General features: G+C 40.3%; 1 protein-coding gene across 2 annotated transcripts in view; it reads left to right on the forward strand.

The window, feature by feature from the left end:
* DPYD (dihydropyrimidine dehydrogenase) overlaps window positions 1–26,299 on the forward strand; it is a 348,239-nt gene that overhangs the window by 295,109 nt on the left and 26,831 nt on the right. For both annotated transcript variants that reach the window (XM_017729847.1, XM_017729848.1), the window contains one exon: window positions 4,902–5,081. In XM_017729847.1, coding sequence (XP_017585336.1) covers window positions 4,902–5,081 — 180 coding nt within the window. The remainder of the gene's footprint in view (window positions 1–4,901; window positions 5,082–26,299) is intronic.

The raw sequence follows: 26,299 nt of genomic DNA on the forward strand, positions 1-26,299 counted from the left end.
AAAAGTACACAAGCATGTCTAGATCTGCATCTCCTCTGTGGCCTCTGCTGGAATCCCAGTTATTGATGGAATAGAAATAATGCAGATAGGTACTAGGATTCATTTTTGGCACCATCTTCCCCATCATCACCTGTCCAGCTGGGATTTTGCCATATAATAATGAGTTTGTGTAAAAACTGAAGGTCGTGGGGCAAGAGAGAGTGCACAGCCTGAAGAGGACTTCACTGTTTCCTCTTCTAGTGTTACTGAAAAACATTTCTCCTCTACAAGATCTCCCAAAGGGAAAATGCAGGGATAGCACTGAGCAGGAGTTACTATACTGGGTGATCTGACTGGAAATGCCTCAGGCACTTTGTCCACATTCTGCATGGATGGCACAGGTCTTCCACACAGTCCCTCAGGACAGGCCAAAGTTTGGACAGGAACCAGATCCATTTTTGTAGAGTGGAACAAAAATTAAATTTAATGTCTGGGTATTTTTCCCATTGCTTCTAGAACACAGATTGTGGACAAAACTGAAAGGTCTTACACAGACAGAGCTCTCAATAAACAGTGCAGGGGATTTACCTCAGTAAGCACTTCAGAAACTGGCATCTCTTTGTTGTGTAGTGATTCTGCTAACAGCAAAGGCGTCTACAATGGTTTGTGGCTGACGTGGAAGTACTTGTCACCAGTAATGAACTTTTTCTTCAAAATACGTGAATTAAAAGTTTCAGATTCGTGTGAATGTTTAATAACAATCTTTTTACCTGGAAAAATAATTTTAGACAATAATGATCTCTTTACAATTTACTCCAGTTCCTCAAGTAAGTCTTGTAATGTCTCTAGATCCTGGGACTAAGTTAGACTCAGTTTTTACGTTTATTTAGTAACAGAGCAGACTGGTCATTTCTTACAAAAGACATCAGCAGGGACCTTTGCATGCCTCTCCCATCATTGCAGTTTGCAGAATCATTTTACTTAGAGCCTTAACCTGTGGTTCCTTTCGCATCACCATTCCCCAGTGAGGTAATTTGGTGTGTGTTTACCAGCAGCAAAGCAGGCATTGTGTCCCTTAGTATCTTCAGACGTGTCTGTAAAGATTAGAATTGTAACTTACAGTTGCAACTTATGCTGAGCAGTTTTAGATTTCAGAATACTGAGAGCACATTATAATTGATCATACATTGCACGTTCGCCTACATCTCTCTTTTGGGATATAAGGGGCAATCACTGGAGTCTGGATCTGTGAGAAAAGGAGGGAGATCCAATGTTAAAATTTAAATTGTAGCAGTTCTACTACTGGGACAGAGCCAGGCAATGCAGTAAAACCAAGCTTGTGCAAACTTATCTCCCTGCATATTAGTGCAATGTGAATACACGTTACCTTCCTAAACAGGAAAAATGTAGCACTTTCCACTTCTAGTCCAAGTTCTAGTCCAATGCTAGAGACCAACACAAGCAAGACAGCAGGACAGCACTTGTCAGCAGTACAGCTGACAGCTTCATTGTGTCCTGGACTCTGTCCCAATAGGATGCTCCACAGGGCCAGTCTCTCATCTTCCACAGAAGATGCTTTCTACCTAAATGTTTCAGGTGAAAGGCTGGGTCAGTGAACAGCTGAATGTTAATTTACTCATTAAACAGATCCACTTGGATTATTTAGGATTAAGGGATATTAAAAAATGCTGTGCAAAGTCCCGGCACTGCTGCTTGCCAGAACCTGGGCTGATAAACCACACAAGCAGCGGATCCAGGCGCTCTCTGTTTCATGCACTCATCCATAAGCAGCCTCTGTTGGCCATGGGATACAGGGCACTGCTCTGGCACAACACGGCAGAGGTGTGTTCTCACTTGTGAAGTTTCAGTGCTGTTCAGGTTTTTGCTTCAGGGTCTAAAGGGAAGCACATTCTGCTGTGCTTGGTGGGTACCAGCCTGATGCTGAGGAGAGGGGCTGAGCGGGCAGGGCTGGTTGCAGTTCCGGCTGCTGCTCCATTGGTGTGTGAGGCACAGACAGCAGTCCTTACACAGCACTTCTCGCCTTTATCTCCTCTTGAGGGGGTTTAATAAGACATTAAAGGAGAGGTGGTAGCTTGAGGGGGCTTGGGCTCAGCATTGAGCTTTGCAAGGGAGGCAAGTGCCTGTTCCCAGTGCAAGCAGGAGCAAAGTGGGGGCATTAATGAGGTGTGGAGATGGGTTGGTTCAGTTCTTCTGTGATTTTTCCGGATGCCTGAGTTTGAGTCTCACCTGGTCTATTGCCCTGCCACTTCTCTTGTGCTGAAAAGAGTCATTTAAACTGGTGATTCAGAGGCAGCCAGGTATGATGCTAAAAACCTCTCTCTGTGGTGTAGAAATTGTCATGGCTGATGGGTCATGGTGACCTTTTATCCTGACTTTGTTCACCACCTTTTAAAATGCAGCAAAGGCTTCTACCCTGATTGATGGAAGATACTGTAAGCCTAAAATACACATCTCGCTATCTGATATGTGCAACATAAGAAATTTTAAAGCTCAGAATTTTGGAATTTGCCAAAAAAATGGCAAAACAATTTCAGTTGGTTTTGTATGTGTTAATGCTTGAAGCTGTCTTGTTCTAGGAAAGGCCCATAAACATAAGCACTTGCTTTTATCGCAGTGAAATCAGTGAAAGGCATGTTTGGCTAATTATCCACACCATTGGGCGCCACAGTCATAAGGTTTCTACAGAAGAGGAGGATTGTTTGAGATCACTTCTTGGTTTAAGCCTTTCCATTTCATGTAACATTTTTTCTTTGGTGCAGAAATTTATATTTTTCTTAAAAATTGCACTTTGCCTTCAGTTCTGGAACTTTTTTGGCTTTCCAGGGAAGGCAAATAGTGCACTGCTTATAGAATCACATGGATCAAATAGTTAGCTCTTAGTGTGTTATTGTCTTCCACACATTTTTATATTATTGCAGTTCATAACACTGCACCACAAGCTGGAAAACAGTGAAAGCCTCTTTATTTATAAGGTTATTACAGGTATCCTCCAGTGTATCTCATGTGTATACATCCTGTCAAAATATTTCAGGATTTTGACAAAAGTGTCTGAACTTGTTTCAAGTGACATGACATGGCTTTTAACTGGTTTTTTTTTACAGTTTTAGTATCTTTAAGAGTAGATCATAAAAGTGTTACCCATACACAAAAAAAACCCAGAGAATTCCTTGCTGTACAAAAAGGTTTAAATAAGCATCAGTGGAGTTTTGCAGTTAAATAACCTGTATGGGAAATTATTATGATGCTCTCTATAATTGCTCTCAAAAAAAAAAAAAAAATCTTGAAGCCTGTGGAAGGTGTAACAGACCTAATTAATACCCACACTGTTTCTCCAGAGAAAAGTATTTTTTTGTAATGTAAATGCACTGCATAGAAAATGTTATTGTGCTTGTTTTATAGCTTGCCCTTATTTTTTTTCTTATTCAGCTGTAGTATATGGTATTTCCCAATGTGATGTGGAACTGTCTTCAGGACTGCAAGTTGTATTGTCATTTCTGAAATTTGGAAAACAAGAATATATTTCCTGTGCTTTTTAAGTGTTGATGTCAATTATGATCTAAAGTGTGTTTCTACATCCAGGAAGTGTGGATGTGTTTGTGCATGGCTGTGTGCACCAGTTCGAGTTCTAAAGTAGGTGGCTATTTCATTGTTGTGTTCACTATGTGTGCATGGAGTCCAGGTATCATCAAGAGCATTCCTTTCAGCTTTTACAATGAAAGCTGAATCAGAGGCTGAAAACACTGACACATCTGGAATTTCAGAGCATTTCCAGGGACTGATAATTAATGGCACTCAATCAACCCTGTACCTCATCACTGATGGCTGATTAGAGTTTAGCTAATGAGAAGGTATTCAGAGAACAGTCAGGGATTTTTTATTCAGTTGTCATTTTGGTTGGGGATCTCAGTGGGTTTAAGCCTGAGCTGATATCCCCGACATGCCCTAGAAGAACCCATGCAAATGGTCAGACTATTTTCTGCTGTTATTAGTTTTGTGTTACACATTAAGCTCTGCAGGTCAGAGATCACTGCTTTATATGTTTATAAAGCTATATTGCTGTCTGTGTTCTAAAGTATCTAAAAGACAGTGGCCTGGCCTCCCAATTGCACTGAATGGCAGAAGGGGATTGTTCCGTGCCTGGCAATGCTCACCCATAATAACAGGTCAGCTTAATGAGTGCTGTTTGCTGAGACACATCCACTGGATTCAGATTCATCTCAGGGCTGTCCAGTGGAATGGAAAGAGGCAATGGGCACAAACTGAAACACAGGAAGTTCCATTTAAATATAAGAAAAAAGCTGCAAGGGAGATGGAACACTGAACCGGGTTCCCCAGAGAGGTGTAGTCTCTGTTTTTGGAGCTATTCAAATCCTGACTGAATACAGTCTTGGGTAGCTTCCTGTAGCTGACCCTTCTCTGAGCTGGAGGTTGGACAACACGATCTCAAAATATGCTTTCCAGTCTCAGCAAGTCTGTGGTTTTGTGATTTGCTGGGCTAGGACATAACTGGCTATGCCTGAACAGAGCAGGCTGGGGGATAGCACTGAGTGTCTGCAGGCAAAGGGCTGAGCACAGGTGGTAGCTGGTTTGCCAGTGTGCTGGCGTGCTCAGCATCAGCTCCCCAGCAGGCACACCTGGGGTTGGGCTTGCAGGTTTATCTCTGAACCGCCCTCAGGTCTGGTCCAAGGGCTGCTGCTGGTGTTACTGAGCCCTTTCTTTCCTAAACTGCAGTGGTGGTATCATGACATAGGATTAAGCAGACAATAATCCTGAAATCTTGTAGGTCTTTCCCAGTGGAGGTGCAGGAAGGGTCACCTGAAAATCAGTAAATCCAAAGATCTTGCTAATTCTGTATGCTTCTCTGCCAGGATGGTGCTGATAACTGACTTAACATTTTGTAGGTGTGCAGTGCGATCCAAAATCAAGATTTCACTGTTATTGATGACTACTGCACTGGACTGCGAGCTCTTCTTTACCTGAAAAGCATTGAGGAACTTGAAGACTGGAATGGACAGAGTCCTGCAACCATGTGCCATCAGAAAGGCAAACCAGTACCTAGAATTGCCGATCTGATGGGAAAGGTACGTTGTTTTATTGCCATTCCTGTATAATAACACCATGTCTTGGTTTTGAATGTAATTCCATAATCATTGTATGCAGTTTCTGCTACTTACCTTGATTAATCACTGCTGCTGTCACAATTAGTCACCAAGTCATCTTCCTTCTGAATATTAACAAATATGTAGGCAGCTTAAGAAGACAAACTTGAAATGACTTGCTATGGGCTAACATTTTTCCTATAAATACGATCTCTTCACGTGATTCATAATAGCATGTCTTTAAAAAAAGTATAGGATGTAAAATTACAAATGCATTAGAACAAGTTTTGGAACTGCTTGTTTTAATGAAACTCAACTCGCTTCAGATTGATCCCAATATTGTGCCAGAAGTTCCTGGGTGTTCCAGCCAGGGTGCAGCATTCAAGAGACATGCAAAAACCCCCTTGCACTGACTCCAACCAGCTGAGACAGGTAGTCACAGACCAGGTGCTAGTTGGAACACTAGATCAGGTAGGAGTGGTCCTTCAATCACCATACCTGAGCATCTCATGGTCTTTCATGTGTGCTGATGCCCAAACCTGCAAGATAGGGGAGTTCCAGGTGAGGACACCAGACAATTTAATAAATTCTGCAAGCTCATTTAAACCTAGAAAGTCTGTGATGAAATAGGAATGGAAATGATGGTCAGCATGAAATCCTAACCTCTGGACTGTCTTTCCTCTCTGCTCTAGTAGTTCCCTGCTACAAAAGCATTTTTGGAGGTTTTTGACAGATGCAATGGGTTGCAGCTGCCCCAGTCCTGCTCATCCCTCCACCAGGGCACCTGCTGATCCGTGCTGAGAAGCAGGGAGGTGTAACTGGCTTCCTGCTCAGGGAAGCCAAGCTTTTGTTTCTGGTTACTAGAGGGGATCACTTTGAAGACTGATTTCAGTTATACATCATGCCTATTGATTATCCTTCCAAAAATCTGATGTACGACTGTTGAAAATGTTGTAAAAAGTAAAGAATTACAAAAGAATAGGATTTGGAATGTCAAACGCCTCCAAATCTCTGCTTATCATTGCTGATGACTGGAATTGGATTTAGCAGGAGATTAGAGACTCCTGTATTGTTGTTGTTCTCTGTGGAGCTCTGAAAATTATAACATTACCTTCAAGGAGGAAAGACAATCCTATTCCTAAAGCTCTGGATAATACACTGCTTAAAAATAAACCAAGATATAAGCAGTTTCATTTTCATCTACTTATGTTAAGCAGTTAAACCAGGCTCAAAGGGTTATATCTAAACTTCTTTCCTTTAACACCTGTGGAAACCTACACAGCATTTCCAAGTCATGTTACAGATTTGTTGTAATTCTTTAAAGCTGCACTTGGTGTTCTTTGTATTACCTTTGTATTTTACTGAGCAGACAACCATTGACAAAGATGTTTCTCATGTCCTTTTGAATAAGGAAAAGAAATTGTAATTCTTAGTCTTTTTTGCTTGTCACTACATCAATAATTAACTTTAAAAAGGTTGCGTGAAAATATGCTTTAAGGAAGCATTTAATAATTCAAAGGAATTTTGACTTGAAACAGGTCACATGAAAAAGAATAAAAACAAAGCCCTATGTAATCTTGTCTGGCTGGCTCTGTTAGACATTTAAAAGACATACAGAATATAATTGTGTATTTGTATTAGCACTGAATTACATCATTGTAACGTTGCTACTAAATAATAGGATTTAAAGTTAAGCAGGATGCATCGTTGATGAGCTATTGATACATTCTAGGCATAAGCTCAGGATGGCTGTTTGTCCAGGAATGAACAAGGGAAAAGGAAGAAAAATAATATAACTCTGGTAACTGGAAATACTATGATAAATGATCCTACTAGGGGCAATCAAATACAAAGACTTGATATCATTAATATTTATAATATCATAATTAGCAAGACTGTGCCTAAGCAGTGTTATTAGTGTAACTAATTATGTTATCATAAACTAAGTTTGCAGTATTGTAGGAATCAGTATTCTTACTTTCATAAATTATTATCAATATTGGATTTCATGTACTTGTGCCTGGTAAATTTAGTTAAGTACTGTAGTTTCATCTCAATTCAAACACAAATATCTAACTTGCATGGCAGCAAGTCGTAACACCCATTTGTGATTCTCTTTCTAAAATGAATTCACTGAAAAGCACGTCCTTACTCTTTATTTGGAACAGAGAAAATAACCTATTGCTATGTCCCCATTGATAAAATAATGTGTGGGAATGTGTATGTTATATATGAAGTAAAATGTGACAGCCAAAATCCTGCCTCTTAGAAACATACAAGGAGCTGTCCCAATTTGTATTGGTATATACTATGAGATGAAATGCAGTTTCTTCAGTAAGACCTTGTGAGAAGCTAAACAGCAAATACATGTGAACATTTGCATTTTAAAGAACAAAAAAATGAATTTGCTGATTTTGATGTGTTGTGGGTTTGGTGCAGTAAATTTAAAAATATACAGGAATCATCCCCCTTTTTGTTACAAGATTACTATTATTTCCAAATAGAATCACAGGGATCAGAAGTTCAGACATTTGACATTTTAAAAATAAGGAACTGAAGCAGAATTATTTTCCCCAGCATGAAGAACCACTTGCTTTCTGATTTTATACAAATTCATTGAGCCTCCACCAGTTGTAAATACAGTATGGATTTAGGAGCCATTCTGTTCCTGGATAAGTATGTTCTCAATGGTATCTGTTTTGATTCACAGTGCAGTATTGAATGTTAATGTCCATAGTTTTGTATAATGGTGGACTATTCTTTTTCTAATTCATTTTCTGTCCTGGTTTCCACATCAAACAGATGCTGAGTGCAGAGTGTTGCCACAGGAGAGTGACACAGTGGAGTTTTGTCATGAAATATTGTAGTATTTGATGACCGGAGTAAACGAAAAGATAAATACTTTCTTCTAAATGGTACACCTGACCTCAAACTGAAGCTGTCTTGCCATGCAGTCACCAGATAAATGATGAACTGAGCAGTTATCACTGTCAGGTGTTACATTTATCACAAAAATTTCCTTCCTAAACAGAGAGAATACTGAAAGTACTGTGCTAAATAGTGTAATATAACAAGCAGTTAAATAGCAAACATAAAATTCTTTGGCTGAAAAAGAGATTCATGTTGATTAGTATCTGTTCATCCTCCTGCATTAATGAAACTAATACTTCTGATAATTTATAGCCCTTGAAATATCAGAAGCATCACAGCACTGGAAAATATTTTGGAAACTTGAGTGCTCTTTTTCTGTTTTTCACTGTTGCAGAATGTATTTATTTTTGTATGTAGACCCTAAATTTATCATCTTTGAGCCAGTGGTATTTATTTTCTGATAGTCTTTTCAGTAGCTTTTTCCTTTTGCGAACATAGAGGTTGCTGCTGGAGCCATTGTCCAGGATGTGACCTGTGGTACTACACTGCCTGTAACAGGAGTGAGATTTCCACTTAGAAATGCCAGCCTCATTGGTTTCCAGTCACTGAATGATACAGTTTTCCATAGTTCACCAACTGTATTCATTTTTTCCTGTGGCTGTAACCGTATCCATAACAGCTCCAAAGAGACTCCTAGCACAGATGCTGTGTCAGACTCACAAACATGGCCAAAGCCAGAGTTCTGGGCTTCCTTCCTCATTGCTTTTCAGATGGCTTATTTAGTTGGGGTTTGGGGTTTTTTTTCTGTGGGAGGACCTGACACTTGAAACCTTGGCACAGATGACTGTCATTAATATCAACTGTGAATCACCTTTGCATGGAATAAAACTTGTCAGCTTGTCTCAGGTTTAATCTTGGTGTGCAAATCTTGATGCTGAGATGAGAGAATGGCAAGCTAATGATGACACCACACTGCTTCTCACTGACTCCTTCAGGGAAGAACTTTTGTAAAAGCACACTTACCTCAGAATGAATTTAGGACTGAGATCAAGTGCATGCTGCAGTCAGGAAGACAGTTGAAATGTAGTGCACACTCTTACAACCCAAAGTTATTAGGGTGACTGCATCGATGAGAGTAAGGGCGTAGTTGGTCTCCTTACAATACAAAATTAACAGAATTATGTTTTAAAATAATGTTCACAAGTTTCTCAGGAAGATACATGACCAGGAGCGATAAAGAGAACTCTGTTCTCACTAGGTATCTGAATGAGGTGTAGTATTCCCCAGAGATGCAATCTGATCTCCCGTGTGTCTCACTGTCTCACCTTGTCTGTTTGTTACAGGACTCTCTTACTAGTTGCTCACTGATCTTAATCCAGATAGCTGAAGTGATTATGTCCCAGAAATGCACTGATGTCAGCTGGTTATCACAGAAGTGGTACAGTATGTCTCTGTAAAAACTTCCATTAATGGCAGCTGTAAAAATCACACTTAAGGCAGTGGCTGCTATACATGCCAGGTAGCTAAACAAAAATATGGCCTGGTATTCAGTTGGTAGGTGTGGGTTTATAGGAAGAGAGAAATACATATGGATGTTTCATACTTCGCTTTCAGCACCAGGAGTTATGCAAAAGTGACATTTGTTTGATCATGTCTAAATGATAAAAAATTTAAAATAACAACAACTAATCATTTAAGCATCTTGATTCCAGAAATATACAAAACCCCAAACAAACTGTGGACAGTTCTCAACTATTAAGGTTGTGCTGTACTAAAAATGTTAAAATTTTATCTAGTAAAAACACATTTTATAGACAGGGGCTTTATTCCTCAGACAGATGAGAGAGAATGATGCTGTACATGCACAATGTATGACTTCAGTGAAATTTCATCATCTTAAACTTCACAACCTTCTGATTTTCTTCTCTGAATGGACTTCCCATTGGAACAGACAAAAATACTCATTTCCTTCAAGTATCTGTAGGTACTAAAAGCTGAGTCTTCTGAACAGTATAAACTTGCTAAATTCTAACTGTACCGCAGTGAAATCTAAATAGTCTTTTGTATGGCAGAGAAAAAACCTTGCTATACCAACCAGATTTCAAAAAAAATATTAAATTAACTCTTACATTAAATAAATAAATGGGAACTCACAGCTCTGCAAGAACAATGTTGTTTCATAAAGTTTTTTGTCTGCCTTCAGATTCTTCAAGACCTCTGACTGCCATCACTGAACAGAGGTTTTCACCCTTCAGAAGTGCTCCTTGTTCTTTGGGAAAGCTAATTTGTCCAGTGTGGTAAAGAACTGTCCCCTTGTTTCCAGCACTACATTAAAAAAGGCAGAAAAAATGGTATTTGCGGCTGGAAATATGGACTGTTTCATCATATGTTGATATAAAGATTGCAATAAAATAATTAATATTGGTGAAGAAACCCTTTTTCCCATATTGCTATCACCAGTTCTGAAAAAAAGTCAGAGGGAAAAAGAATTAGTTTTAAGCTGTGCTGGACTGACCCTGGCTGAATGCCAGGTACCCACCAAAGCCACTCTCTCACTCTCCTCTGCAGCTGGACAGGGAAGAGAATATATAACCAAAGGCTCATGGGTTGAGGTAAGGACTGGGAGAGATCCCTCACCAAATACCATCATGGGCAAAACAGACTCGATTTGGGGATATTAATTGAATTTATTACCAATCAAAATCAAGGCAGGATAATGAGAAGTCAAACAAATCTTAAAAACACCTTTTCCCTCACTTCTCCCTCCCTTCCAGGCTCTCCTTCCTCCCCACAAGTGGTGCAGGGAGACAGGGAATGGGGGTTTTGGTCAGTTCATCACATGTTGTTTCTCCTTAGGGAAAGGAGTCCTTCCACTGATCACTGGATCAGTGCAGGATCCCTCCCATGGAAGACAATTTTCCCCAAACTTTTCCAACGTGCGTCCTCCCTATGAGCTACAGTTCTTCATGAACAGCAGTTCCATGGGGTGCAGCCCTTCAAGACTAGGCTGCTCCAGTGTGGGTCTCCCACAGGTTCATAGATCCTATGAGGAAACCTGCTCCAGCTTGAGCTCCTCTCTCTGCAGGTCTGGAGGCCAGGAGCCTCTTCCAGCATGGGCTTCCTACAGGTTCACAGCCCTCTCTCAGGCATCCACCTGCTCCAATGTGGGTCTCCTCCATGGGCTGCGGGTGGATCTGTGCATCCCTATAGACTTCCATGGGCTGCAGGGGCACAGCTGCCTCACTATGGTCTGCACCAGGGACTGCAGGGGAATCTCAGCTCTGGTGCTTGGAGCACCTCCTCCCCCTCTTTCTTCACTGATGTTGGGGTCTGCAGTTGTTCCTCTCACATATTCCCACTTGTCTCTTCTCTGAGTGCAATTACTTCTGTGCAATAACTTCTCTTTCCTTTTTAAATGTGTAATCACAGAGGCATTACTGTAATTCCTGATTGGCTTGGTCATGGCCAGCTGCAGGTCCATCACCCTATCAGACATGGGGGAACCTTCCAACAGCTTCTCACAGAAACCTTTCCTGTAGCTCCCCCTGCTACCAAAACCTGGCTTTGCAAACCCAACAGAGCTGTTTGATCCTCTTTCCCATTAGCTAAAACTTGGACATGAAATGGCTTTCAGCCAGACAAAGCCTTTTAAGTATAAGCCAGTATTGATCAAGGAACCTCTAAGTTTAGGATATTATGGGAACTGTACATCAGCACGCTCAGGAACTCTTGTCACAGATGCTTGTTGGGTTGCCCAAAAATAAGGCTCTGCCAAAATACGTCTACACTGTTATCTTCAGGCAGATGAGGAAATAAGCCCTTTCCTTCTGCTCCCCACTTAGTCTTTCAGCTCCTCACCAGATGATGAAAGGTCTCCACAGGCATTGCTCCAGGTGAGAGTCTGATGGTTCTCTGTGGAGTATCACCAGCAGTGTATCACCAGCAGTGTTTTGGGGAGCACCAGCAGAGCAGACTCTGCACCCCACTGCACAAGTCATATTTACCACGTTTGCAGCCATTGGTGAACCTCCCAGCCTTTCAAGCTGAGTTTAATCATGAGTCTGACCAATTTGTGGAAAAAAAAAGGACCGCTTTAAACCCTTTTTTTTTCCCTAATTGTTCTATTATGGAAGTTTATGTTGTGTTTACCTGCAGTGCTGTTTCTCACAGAGAGAGCAGGCTACGTAAAATGTACCTTCCCTAACGGTGAAGCCATTTGCAGTAGAAATGTATAAAACAAAAGGAACTAGGATTATTAAATTGTATTTAAAGTAGTTTAATCTTTGTGGGGTTTATATGTACTGTATGCTAAATTTGCTTCGAGCATGGAATTTAAAGTTTCACAGATGCATAGGCAGTAAATGTGGCTATTAAGAAACCATGTATTCATGTTAACTCCTTGGCTGTGGCAGTTTTAGTGCATTCACTGCTGGCTATGGACATCAAGCTGGGAAAATCCAACTCCTGATGCAAAAGGATTTTTAAAAAAAAAATCCAGGCACTGCCAAAAATACATAATTCTTTTTTGTACTCTGCAGTTTGTTTTACTTAGGGAAACGGCCTGGTCATACCCTGCAGCATGCATTCATTACAGTGATCTTTGACTGGCAGATGCAGAGTAATAAGATGCATATTTTAGTGCTTATTATAATACCCTGTCCAAAAACAACTTGACAAATTTGTGATTTCGACAGTATCTCATTTTGCTGGCTGCAGTGCTCTGTGATTGCCTGGTCCACGTGGCTTCCAGATTATGCATACCACCAATACTGCTCATTAAAATGGCCACAGTTCACCAGTTTTGGTAGCTTGGAACGAACTTGGAATGAATTATTATACAACAAAGAGGCTGCTGTCATGCAGAACAAAAGACAAGCAAAAGAGAGCTTCGGCTTAATGAGGCTAAGTGAGTGTCTCCCCTGCATCACCAGCTACTTGACGGCCTTTGAGCATGGATTTTTTTCTCCACAGGCCAAAACCTTTGGTCTATTATTTTGTGTTTATGCACCTTGAGGCTAATATACATTTTAATATGCTGCACATGGAGAAAAAAATCAGCCATTAGATTAGAACATGTGCACTCCCTGTTAAGTTAATGACAGCCGAACATAGAGATAAATTTAGGTTTTCATATTTAATTATAGCACAGTGCAGTACGTTTAGCAAGGATAAATTGCACTATTATTATGCTTCATTTTTTTTGACATCTTTTCATATTAACCATGCACACTTACCCCCACTTCCTCCCCAGTGTCACACATAATGTCTCTGTGCATCATTCTTCTCTAACACCATTAATTTTTTATTCTGTACAGTTGTATATGTATTGTTGTATTTGTTACTTAGGGTTGGCTTTCTAGTTGGATAAAACCATTCAAAACAGCCCTTGTGTTAGGTGATCTACATAGGCAGTAGAGACAGAAAAGACATAAAAAGAACTGGCTTGTGTGGCCAGAAATGGCTCCTCATTCTGCTCCCAGAGCAGGGTTCCCAGCCCTTCTTCCCTGGATGCTTTCAGTGTGGTGTACACTGTCTGACTGCAGAGGGGTAGCCCCTTTCTCTAGTAACTGTATTGGAAAAAACAGAGAAATAATGTGTGGAAGGTTAAATGAGTTCTAAAGCGTTTTGTAGTTGGATAGTATTAATATGGATGATGTGATGTTAATATAAAATGTCTCTAGAACTGTATAGGAACTAAATCAGACCTAATGTTTTAGGTAGTATGTGGTATTTGTTGGGGTTTTGTACATGTGTTACCTCTCTTTGTCAAAGCTGTTGCTCCAAGAACAGCATCGGGAATTAGGCCAGACATCAGCCTTATAGAAGACAATATGAAATTAAATATAGAGGCAAGCTGGCATGCAATTCAGTCTTTGCATGTTCTTATCAAGTTCAGTGTGAATATTTGATCGCTTCTGTGCTGCCATGGATTTGATGATGATGCTGGACTATTTGTTATTTATTACCTGAGAGAGCTTTAAGATTTGCCTTCAGCTCTGGTCTGAGCTATTCAGGTAGCTGTAGTTTGTGAAAAATATGTTTGCATGCTTCACAAAATTAAGGAAATACTGCTCTTTTCCGAAGTGGATTAGAGCAGGTAATAACTCACAGGAAGAAGATTTTCCTCCTCCCGCTGTGTGTATAAGCAAGCAGAAGATATTATGCTACAGGCTTATTCCTAGATTATTCCTTATTGGATAGTTGTTTCGTGACAAAAGACACTGTGGCTTGATGACCAGAGGGTCATGACAGGAATAATAATCACCATATGAAAGGGTGTCTGGATCTGGGTGATAAAGCATTCCTCATCACAATCAGTCAGCACTTGCTGGTGCAAGAATTTTCCTCAATGGCAGAGATCAGCTTTTTCATATTCATTGAGAGCAAATCAGTATCTCTCTCTTTTCCTCTCCCTCTCCCCCCTCATTCTCCAACCTTCAGCTCTGTACCAGCTTTTACTGCCAAAGAGTATTTTCTTTGTCAAGTGAAGACAGATTTTGGGGATGTTTAGGATGCTGCAGTATTTGTGGGATTGGTATTAGTTGCAGAGTCTTGCTCTTTGTGTCCTCATTGAGTAAAGCCCAGGTCAGTAATGATTGATAGCTAATTGTCTGCAGTTCAAGCACTAGAAAATGGGTTGGCAATTAATTTATGTGTGCAAAACTCTTCTCCCTGATTTTGTAAGTGCAGATTTTGATGCAAATTGCATTCATGAAAGCAAGGTTGTGGCTTTCAAAATGTAAGCTATAATTACTAGTCTGAGAACCTGATGATATGAAATTCTTCCTCTAGAATCTACCCCTAGTGAGAGAAGACATTTATTAACAACACTGTGTATTTCTAAGCAGTACTTCTAACCATCTTTTGATTCATTAAGCCCTGGTAAAATGCTTGATATAACATGAGGTGTAGTCTTATGGAGTTGCAGGCTGTATCCTACAGACATCCAGATGGCTTAGAAATATCTGTGCAATCAGAAAGGCCTCTTCTGTATCTACAAGTAGCTATTATTAGTAAAACCTGTTTTAATTTATGTGTTCCCATTTTGTTTATGGTACCAGTCATAGACACGCGTACTGATGTGCAAGAAAAGACTTGGACTTTCACTTCTGAAAGAATCATTGTCCCTTTAAGCTTCTCATCTAAGAAAGTTGTTTATTTGGATAGCAAGGTACTCTTTGGGCCATAAAGTCCATGCAAGAAAAGTGCAAAATTAAGTAGGTGGTATAGGTCATAGATGGCAGACTTAGAATTAATATTCAGCCTGTTTCCCAAGAATTCTTTTATTCTTACGCTAGTTTTGAGAGGAAGTTTGCAAGAACATCTCCTAATTCTCTCAGGAACAGATTTAGCCCATAAGAGTAGCCCTAAATGTAGTGACATGCACATATGTATGAGAAATATAGAAGGAGTTATTTATGGGGAGAGGCTGAAGAAGCTAAAAATCCTAAAGTGTCCTACCCAAATGATGTGTGTAAACATAAGAGGTGGAGAACTCAGTGATGTACAAATATTTGACTTTTGCAATCAGTGAATAAAGGGGGATTTTCTGATTTAGAGTGAAAACTCAACCAAGACTGATGAGTTGAATTAGGAGGTGGGGGGGAGGGAAGTATTCAGGAAAAGTAGGAGAAAATTATCCTGATTGGAAGAAAAGTGTTTTAGTAGAAATGATGGAGGTTTCCTGCTGTGCTGTTGAGATTAAAGGTGGGGAGGACTTTTAAAACTTGAATGCATGGAGTCTAATGGAAGTACTGCTGGGAGAAATTTTGGGTTGCCAGGACTATGTGCTGAGTTGCAGACTTTTCCTGTCTGCACCAGCTGATCCCTGGCCCTTTTCAGCATTATAGCTGCACAACAGGGGCTACCCAGGGAAGCTGCATCCTTATACAGTGTTCAGATAGTGACTTCTTGTAAGTCACTGGAGCTGTAAGTATCTGATAGTATGCAACTGAAATGTCTTTTTGCCTAAAGAATAGGATCAGACTTTACGAACATGATTATGACCTTTCCCATTTACTTCATTTTTATTGCTATAGAAAGCCCTTGAAGGTTTTTCTGTAGTCTTGTGCAGTTTTGAGTCAACCACATGGGTGTCTGAGCAGTCAAAGCTGTACTTCCTGAGTTTTTTCTGGACAAATGGACTAAAAATGGCTTTCTGTTTCATTGTCTATGAGTCATACAACTGGGCAACTGTCCCCAGCACCTGAACAGAGCTGGTGGCACACCATTTCTACATGGACAAGTTGAGAAAAGAGGTTTCTGCACTCTGTTGACCTATTCATGCTGAACAAAACTCATTAAGGCCCAAGAACTGTGTTTGGGTTGTTCCAGGGAAAAATTACAGCCAGCCTGTAATCTGGTGCTCCACACTCAGGCTTGGTAATAGTTTGAAGTGGCCTGGCAAGAATTTTATTGATTTCTTGGGATCTCATTCAGGCTGATTGAACTTGGGGGCTCTGATAGTTGATGTTTAAGAACACCTACCCTAGCTCTTATTAAGAAGGTGGGTCTAATCCTCACACAGGTAAGACCTTGTTTGCCCTCCATTCAACTCAGCAGATAATTTTTAATGAGATAGCTCCTTTTATATTTTATGCTATGGCTGTGTTTTTGATTTCCACACTTGTAACTACCCAGTGTAAGTAAGTCACTGTATAACCCATATATTGGTCAGGATACGTCATATTTTATATCTGTTCTTTCATTTATCATTTTGTGTCTTTCCTGTTTGACTGCTTGGAATAATTAATACATTCTTTTCTATTACTATGTTGTATTTTTTCCAAGTTGATGATTTATTTATATAAAAGCTATAAAATATCTTGTTTTATACATTATGTCTGGATTCATGAGAAATGCAGAAACACATCACTGAAATACAGGGGTTTTAGATTCTTCAGGACAAGGTCTTGCAGTTGAGTTTAAAGCAGTTGAAGTCTAGAAGCTATAAACTATAATTATATTTATTTATATTAACCATCATTACATCATAGAGCATTATATCATAGGTGCTAATCATTACTTAATATTTTCTGAATATTTGCTACTACTACTACTACTAATAAATATATGCCAAAAGGCATATTTTCCTACTCCAAACCAAAAGTCCAATCCAGTCTCTCCAGCAGTTTTTCCCTGCCTTTACTGAGCCTTCTTTCCAATGCTGAGCACTTCTGACATTTTGAAATATCCATTTCAAAATTTTCCATTTGTAAATTGACAATAAGAAGACTAATTGTAAACACAGAAAGCTCTATAAGCACAAACATATCTGTATTTTCCCTTTTACTAAAAATGTACCACCAAACTGTAAACAGCTCATATACTATTTCCATTAGGAAAAATTATATTTTAAGCCTCTAAAGTTACCAGTTAAAACGGGAGCAACACGAAATCCTTTGGTGGCTGTGGCATGAGTGTGCCTTTTGTAATGACCATTTCATAAGGAGCACCCAAAGGAGCACGGCCTTGGGGCCATTTTGGGTGGTACAGAACAAGGCTAATAAATGCCTCACACTTCAGAACTCCCCTCTCTTTCTTCACAACAAAGTCACCATCTTTCATTTGATAGACTGCAGCCATTTTCTTATCAATTCTGTCACAGCTTCATTTTGACCTTCAGTCCCTGGTCTGTGGGTGGGCTTTTGTGCCTGCTGCAGGATTTTGGACTTAATTACCAGGATAAAGCAGATGGAGGAGAAACAGTATTTACATTTTTCCACAGGACCTAATTTATTTCTCTGTTGTTTATTACTGAGTTATTTTCATCTGCATAGTGTGAATAGTTTGCAAAGGTATTTTTAACAACATTTGAGTGATGAACGTGCAGTCTGAAAAGCTTGAAAGTCTGCCTCTCTGTCTCCATTTAAAAAAACATTTCCTCTCTGTCCAGACTGTGTCTTCATTTGCCCAGTTCCTAAGTGGCAGTTTGGGAGGGGATACCTCTGGTATTGACCACTGTTCTGACTGTGTGAGTACTGGCACATAATTCAGCACACACTGGCAATATAATTTTTAGTGCAGAACTTAGTATTTATTGAGATGTATTTAGGTGAAATCTTAACACAGTCTATTTCAAGACTCTAACTTAACTCTCCAAAATACCATCCCCAGCTCATCCACAGAGAAAGGTCTCAATTTGAAGTGTCTGACTGGGTGAGCTGCCCTTAGGATTCTCCTGCACAAGGAATGAAGTCCCCGACCATAAGCATTAGCCAGGACATGCACAGTTGCTGCTGTGAAAGGGACTGTGCCACAGCTTCACTTGCTTTCAGTTTCAAGCATTGAGAGGTTGTCAGTCCAATACAAGATAATTCTGTAAAGCAATTGCAATGAAAACTTGGAGACTCAAGAATTACATAGGCAGTAGTGGATACATCAAAATCCAAGCTCATAACTGTAGTGTCCCTGCCTCAGTCCCATAAGGGTACTTTAATTTTCTTTCTGTCTTGCAGCTCATAAACGTGCTTCTTTTGAGACCACACCCCAAATACTGTTGGAAAAGGGCTGTAAAGTTTCATAGATGTATTTGAGGGTATTATAAAAGTATAATAAAGTAAAAATACTGCAAAGAAATAGAAGTTATTGAACAACTGGTTTAAAATTTTAGGCTAGGGATTGTTTTATTGCATATGGGTTCTACTTGGCTTTTACAGTCAGGAAGGGATAGAAATTTTTTTTGGAGATAAGAAAATTAAGATTTTTGATTTTAATGTACTGATTGATTTTAATGTAACATTTTATTTTAATGTACTTGTGAACATTTGCTTGAACAAATAATTTCAGTGTATTGCTGAAGACTATTCTTAGCTCAGTCAGTAAAAAACTCAGTTCTGATGTTTACCTATTGAAAATGTTTTACTTGATTTTAAGGAGATATTTCTAGATCAGAGATGAAATTGTTTACTCATACAAATTGAAATGTAAAGTAATTAAGTAGCATTACAATAAAGTAATAGTACAATAATTGTGAGCAAATGGCATACTTTGTTTAATCTGAAATCAGTAACTCCCCAGAATGTGTCCCCTTTCTCTGAAAAGCTGGCAGAGAAAACAACACAATTGATCTCGGTAGTGCTGCTCTCTTTATACCAAATGGTCATCTCGAAGGCAAAGGAGCACGGTAGGAAACTCTGCTGCCTTGATGAGTACCAAAGCTTCCCTACATTCTCACAGAATGTACAGTTCTCATTCTAATTCGTGGGGATTTTTCTCCTCCAAAATCAGCTGGAGTATGAGACTTTGAGCTTTTCCCATGGTCTCTCACTCTCTAAGAAACAGTTGCAAAGAAGTTCAAAATATTTCTGGGTTTTCTCTGCCACAAAAGCTCCACAGTGGCTGTTCCTGGCCCTCAATGCCCCACTTGCCACCCTGTGCCCATCTGGGCGATGCTCTGCAGCACAAATTCTGCCCCAAACCATGCTCCAAACCTGATAACCCTCATGGCCAGGTCCTGGCCACTGTGTGTGACCTGTGCTGTGAAACAGGCAGGATAGCCATGACAATTCTATGGTGTGGTATTTATCTGGGCTTATGTTCTTGAGGAATTTTCAGAAGATAATACGTAGCTTAGTGACCTACACTGGAACCAAGCTGCAAGTTGTGAAGTGAGCTCAGCCAGAAAGTTCAACTTTGTTTGCACCCCAGATGGCTTTATATGCATAAGAACAGTTAAGACTTTTTGAAAGGCCTCTGGAAATTTTACTGTGATCTATTATTGCTGATGTATCTTAAATTATTCTTCAGCCCTTATCACAGCAATCAGGAACTTCAAATAAAGGTTGAAATATGCTTTGCTTTGTCTTGCTACAGGACACGTTCTTTGCCCCAACTTGAAAAAAAAGGGAAATCTTTTAAGACATACAAAAATTACAGCATGAAACTCAGTGTCTGTATCTGGTCGTCATGGGGAGTGCTTGAAAGGAATTAGATTATTTTCCAGGGGGAACTTATGGCAGAGTGTTTGCGTATAAATTAACAACAATGAAAGTGGTAGATTAAAATTGCGACATCAATTTCATTCTTAGTTCTGCTTTGCATTTCTATAGAAGAATTTATTATTACTGTGATTTACCTTCTACTAAGAGGTAAAAGAAAGGAAAGAATGAAGTAGCAGCAGTTATAATTATCTTCTGAAAAACTTCAGCTTGTAGAAAATGCTGCAGCATGTCTGTTCAGGGACTCAAGTTGCTGTGAGCACACCTGGCCGTCCTCCCTCCATTTTCTAGGCTGGATTTCCAGCATCTTCCAACAGAGCAGCTCAGCTGTAAGGTACAGCACACACTGAAGGAAAGATCTATCTTCCATCTCCACCATTCAGGTGAAGCACTGACCTTCTCTGTTGCCTCCTTTTTTTTTTTTTTTTTTTTTTTTTCTCCTGGCTCCCTGCATGTGCTGGCAATGAGGAGTGGTGTGGTGGTGTGGAAGCCCCAGATGGGCCATGCTGGCACAGAAGAGCAAACCGTGCTTGGCTCTTTTCCTCAGCACTGTGAGTACAAAGATCCTTTCTACCTTCTCTGCTGAAACCCCAGGGAAGACTACACTCCATGACTCCCTTCATTCACTCCTTGGCTTGCTGGATTTTCAGCAGCACACTTTCTATAATAGTGCTGTGTAAGGTGGCTGAGTTGGCTTAGGGGCATGTACACAGCTGTGGAACAAGCTCCCACAGGGCCTTGGACTCAGGTAGTGCCTTTGCCTTTCACCCTGACAGCAAAAGGCACTCTTCCAGCTTTACCTTCTCTGTGCAAAAGTGTATCTGTGTTGCTACTTGCTTTTCTTTTTACAGGAAGGAAATTATTAAAATCTTAACCAAAACCAAGCAGCCTGTCCCATACCCAAAGAATGAGAATGAGAGAGCAGGTGAGACATGCAAGATAGGTGGAGTTCAATGAGAGACACTGCTGGGATATTTTAATAGTGAAGGTGGCATAAAAACTTTGCGAGGGAAGGCAACAATGGGAAACAAGTGTCCATTTTATCTCATTTCTTTTGTCTTCTGGAACAGAAACAGAGACACTTAGAAGCAGGCTCAAGGAACCTAATTAAATACGGAAAGGAAATGAAAATGAGTTCACAGTTCTGTTCCCGAGACTCATTCTGTGAATATTCAGTTTGTATTATTTTCAGAAAAACATAAGACATTATAATTCTCAAGATGCTTCTTATACTTGAAGAGCGAAACTAGGTGTTTGGGCTGGTCTTTAAATACGATCCATACTCCCAGTAGCACCACTGGGACCTGCTGTTTGGCATAGATCAGTTTCATTGTTACAAAAAAGGAGTCAGTGGATCCCTCAAATCTACTAATTTCTGTTGGGGAAATGTTTAAAGACTTTAAAGCAAAGTTTTCTTAAGGGATAAACAATTGATAGCAAATTATATTAAAGAAGCTGGAAGTAATCATCAACAGTAACTTTTTAAAGCTGTTATTTCACTTAGGAGCAAAATACTATGATTTTACTAACTGTTTGTACCATTGTCAGTATCAGTGTCTCTGGTATCAGTAAAGTGTCAAAGAGAAAACTCTATAGCATCCTGAGATTGCTTTGCTTCCTAATTAAGACTACAACAGCATTTTAATGAGTGTGAAAGGAACCCTGTGTGGCATAAAGTAGCCATAGAATGGAGAAACCATTTATTCCTCGTGCAGGAACTTGCTTTAAGACTAGGCTGAAGATACAGCTCATTCTTTGTCTCATGCTGGAACATTGTTCATTTTCTTGGTTTTTTGAAGCTGTAATTGTACTTCTCATATGGGGGGGGGGGGGGGGGAAGAAAGAAAAAAGAGGTGTTCTTAAATGTTAAAAAATTCAGTTATACCTGCGATAAATAACTCCATGCCACGACATATCTTTTATGGTTAGCGTTAAGCTTTGTCTCTCTAGTTCCAGGAAGTCCCTTTTGACAGAGAATAGCATTTTTTGAAACTAGTTGGATGTTGCACTATTCTACTTCATTCTGCCTCAGCACTGACATCAGAAGTGATTAGATTCCTATAGGCACCTAACTTCAGAAAGGAGAGATATGTCTGTACTTCCAAATTAAATGTACCCAGGAATATTCCTAGGTGCTCAGGCCAGCTGGCACCAAGCAGCCTGTGCTGATGATCAGAAGCTGTTAGTCTCCAAAGCAGGTTGGCTGCAGGCAGGCTGCCTGCTGGGAATGGCTCCTGGAGCATGCCGACTTCCAAAGCCTCTCCAGGAATTGCCTGGGACACTGATAGTCAGCACAGGCCAAAAGCAGGCAAAAAATGCTGTAATGCTTTGTTAGGATAGATGAAAACATCCTTGTGCCCAGGAACATTCCCAGGCACTGATTTACCACTGTGGATATAGAGAGTATCTTGGAAAAGACTCTGAAGGGAAAAAAAAAGACAAGTAATTGCAGTATGTGATTGGGAATGAAAGATGGACAGATGGACATAGAAATGGGCTCTATTAGATGTTAGTGAAAATTACACTCAGGAAAAAAGAGCTCTGACAGCCTGAGGCTCCAAAATCAAGAAAAGCAGTGAGAATTTTTAGAAAATCTCCAGAAATATCTAAGATATAATAGGATGTAGTGTAATGATATAAATGTGTGACTAATACATATATTTTTGTATGGTGTGACTAGTATATATATATGTGTTGTCCAAGTATGGATGGTCTGAAAAAATGGTAAGTCCTTGTCTTTCCTGATGCTATAAAACAGCTAACCCATGAGTTGCATCCCAGAGGCTGAATTCAGTTTGTAGGTGGGACAAAGTTGCAATGGTTCAAATGAGAGCACACAGAGGTTATGTTTACAGTAAGGAGTAGTGCAGACAAGCAGGCCAGATAGGAACAGGGTAGCAGAGTGAAATGGTTAATGCTGCAGCATGGTGTCCACACTGTGTGCATCCCAGGTTTTCTTACTGTGTTCTAGCTCTGGTCTGCTCTCATGGGCTAAATGCCCATTAGCAGCTGGAGCTCCTTTCAGCTGCACCCCTGGAGCACATACTGAGGTTTCATTTCATCCAAAATGAAATGCAGTTTGTGCTCTCTGCAGCTGCACTGCCATAAGAAGTGTGGTGCAGTGTGTGGGGACAAAGACAAGATTCACATCAGAGATGTGCTCTGGTCTAAACTAAACCATGAGTGCAGAGCTTGGCAGCAGCATGGCAGCAATGCAAGGCTCCAGGGCATGAGCTGAGGCCACCAGTGGAGCAGAGACAAGCCCTTAACTGCCCAGGAAAGGTTTGCATAGGCAAGGAAAAATTTTGTGCAAACATAAATGCATTAGCACAAAGCAGAGAAGAGAAATCGACTGGTAATTGTCTCACATATGGGATTTTTTGCATTGGCAAGAAGATTGTTTTGCCAAAGCTTGCTTACAGTAGCAAAAAGGAAAAATTCACCACATCAGGAAAACAAACTGACTCAGAAAATATAACTTTACACATATCTGGCTTTGATGCACTACACAAGAGCAAAAATAAACTTTTGGTGCCGTTTGCAGATGCATGAACTTTAAACTAAGAGCAGCAGCACTAAAGCAGAGACGAGTTTGAATGCCAGCTGGATAGTTAAAACATCAGTAAATGCTAGACAACAGAGACTTTGTTGGCATTTTCTGGGAGTCTAAAACTGCTGACAAAAATGTACAGCATAATATCGCATGATAGAACAATCAAAATACCAGCAGGACAATGTTGATTACCAAAAAAAGCTGAATGAATTAAAATACCAGGAAGTATAGGTAACTCACAAATACTCTGCTTTTAACTAAATCAAGTGAATGAATGAAAGAAGCATGTGAGAAAACTGGGGCAAACAATTCATTAAAGTTACAGAGGAAAAGTCAGAAAACTTAGCTGAAATGGGTAGTAAGCCCTAAGAGCTCCCGTAGCAAAGTTCTTACATGGTGGTATAAAGGTCTGGGATGTCTTCTAGGCAAAGAGAAGCTGGAAATGGACAGAGCAATGCAGCCAGGAAGGCACTTGATTGATACAATGTTCTTAGCACTCAGAGAAAAAGCATTAAGGCAAGTAAGTGAAAGTAAGGAGAGTGTAAGTCCCATAGCTGATGTTTTCCAGAGCCACAGGTCAGATGGGCAGCCAGCCATCTATAGAGAAGATGGGAAGCTGTACAGATGCGCATAGTTTTTTAGCAATTTAACAAGGCATTACACAGACCTGCAGGTGGTAATATGCTTTCCATCTTTAAAAAGTCTTTTCAGTTTCTGATGGAATATTAATATATTTGCAAATGTATTAGATGTAAGAATTACAGACTGTAACTACCTCAGAATCTTTTGAGCATCTCTAAGTGTGGATACCAGTGGAAGAAGATGCAATTTGATATCAAAACTGTGGTTGAAGAATGCCAACGGTGTCAGCAAGAAGAGCTAATGGAGCTGGCTGGGATCACTGCTATAGCTGTATAGGTGCAGAAACAGAACAGCATAAGCTGTAGCTGATCATGATTACATTCTCATCTATCTTCTTGAAATGACCAAGGCAATAAATCTAAAATGAAATAAAATGAGATGAAATTGCATTTGACTCCTGGAGCACTGGGATAATTGCTGACCTCCTAAAGGCTATTACCGAGCTCCTAAAAAGTAAAAACCATGCAGGATAGACCCACACCTGAAAATGTCAGTTTGAAGATTAGTGGTATTCATAAACCATCTCACAATACTTTTCCACACTTTTCAGATCTGTACAGTCTCCTGAGATGATTACTAAACAAAGCGTGCTATGAATACAACTGCTATAATTTGCTGAAGTCTTCTCCTCTGTAAAGGAGCTGTACAAAACACCCCACAGTGCAGCACTGCAGCATGTAAATGCTGAGGCCATTACATTGCACAAGGTAGGGCAGGGGCATGAAGCACACACGGGACACAGCTCCTCCAAGGAGGCTGGTACATCACCAGCAGTGTAGGAGCAGTCCAGCTCAGATACACTGGAGTAATGTGTGCAAGTGAAAAAACATCAACCCTTATGTTCTAAGGGCAGGAAACTGTATGAGTACAAAGTGGCCATCAATTATTAGAAGGGATTTTATAAAGAACTAGCACCCCCTCAGTAGCCACAGCCTGCAGTGATGTGCCTTGCTCAGCATCTGGAAGGGATTGAGATGTACACCCCTGAGTTCTTACCCAGGCTGCTGTACACAAAATCAGGACAACTGAACAGTTGCTGCAGATGGTGCAGTCAGGATGGGCCACCCTGGAAATCCCTGTAGCAAGCTGCTTTTGGACACAGTAGAGCCTGGACTCGTTCATTCACACAAATAACCTGGGAACAAAATTCTAGTTCAGTTCTCATGGCTGTTACCACTGCCATTGCCTTTCAGCGAATTGCAGTTTGCAGAGGTGTCATGGCTTTTTGGAGTGCTCTGCACACAGAAGGACTGGATATTTGGGAACAAACGCTCATGCATGTTCTCTAGAGGCAAGAAATGGCCCAGCCTTCCTGAGGAGAAGCAGGAAATCTCTCCTATATGGTGGCTGCTCCTGCCTGTGTAAGCTGCTCAGACTGAAGCTCTCCTAGGAGCTTTATCCATTGAAATACACAGCACCTCTATAAAATATGGAGAAAAAAAGTCAGGCAGACAGATGACATGGATTATCTATAATAATATAAATTATGTCATCTGTGACCTTTAGAGCAGCACTGCTGTTGTAGACAACATTAATGTAGAGAAGCTGCACTAAGTAGAAAATTTTGTTTCCCTCTCTGTCCTAATGGTCGAAATGGCCAGAGAGTTTTTTTTTTTCTGAGCTGTAGGTTGAATCACTATAAATATCTGGCATAATTTTAACAAGTTGAATTATGTGAAAAAATAAAAATAATTTTGTTTTTACAATTTGAATGAGGATGAGATTTTTAAATATGGGAGAGTTTTGAGTAGCAAAGCTCTGTAGGGCTTGTGGGATCACTGATGTGCTAAGAGGTTATCCTGTGGTTATGTTATCTGGAACTATCTGAGTGCAGAATGGCTGGAGACAAGACCGTTTATTCAAGCAGCCCAAAAGATGTGTCCACTGTGCACTCTGTTTCACTTTTCATTGGACACATGCAGCTCCTGGGATGAAGTCGGGTGTGTCTGCCCAGGAAGGGTGGGTTGGCCGTGGTCAGCCCATGGGACACGGTCCTGGTTCCCCCAGTCACTGCTTGGAGCCTTAACCTCAGTCAGTGTAACTGTTACAGTGGGGCTACTGCAACACGTGTATCAGACAACGAGGCCCTTGGAAAATAATATATATGGACTGATTCTTGATAGATGTTTCAGAGAGATGTTTATTTCTCCAGCCGCATGGCCGGGGCTCTGCCCAGGAACTGAGGCAATACAAGC

This window comes from Corvus brachyrhynchos, unplaced genomic scaffold, assembly GCF_000691975.1.
Source record: "Corvus brachyrhynchos isolate BGI_N302 unplaced genomic scaffold, ASM69197v1 scaffold101, whole genome shotgun sequence".
NCBI lineage: Eukaryota > Metazoa > Chordata > Aves > Passeriformes > Corvidae > Corvus > Corvus brachyrhynchos.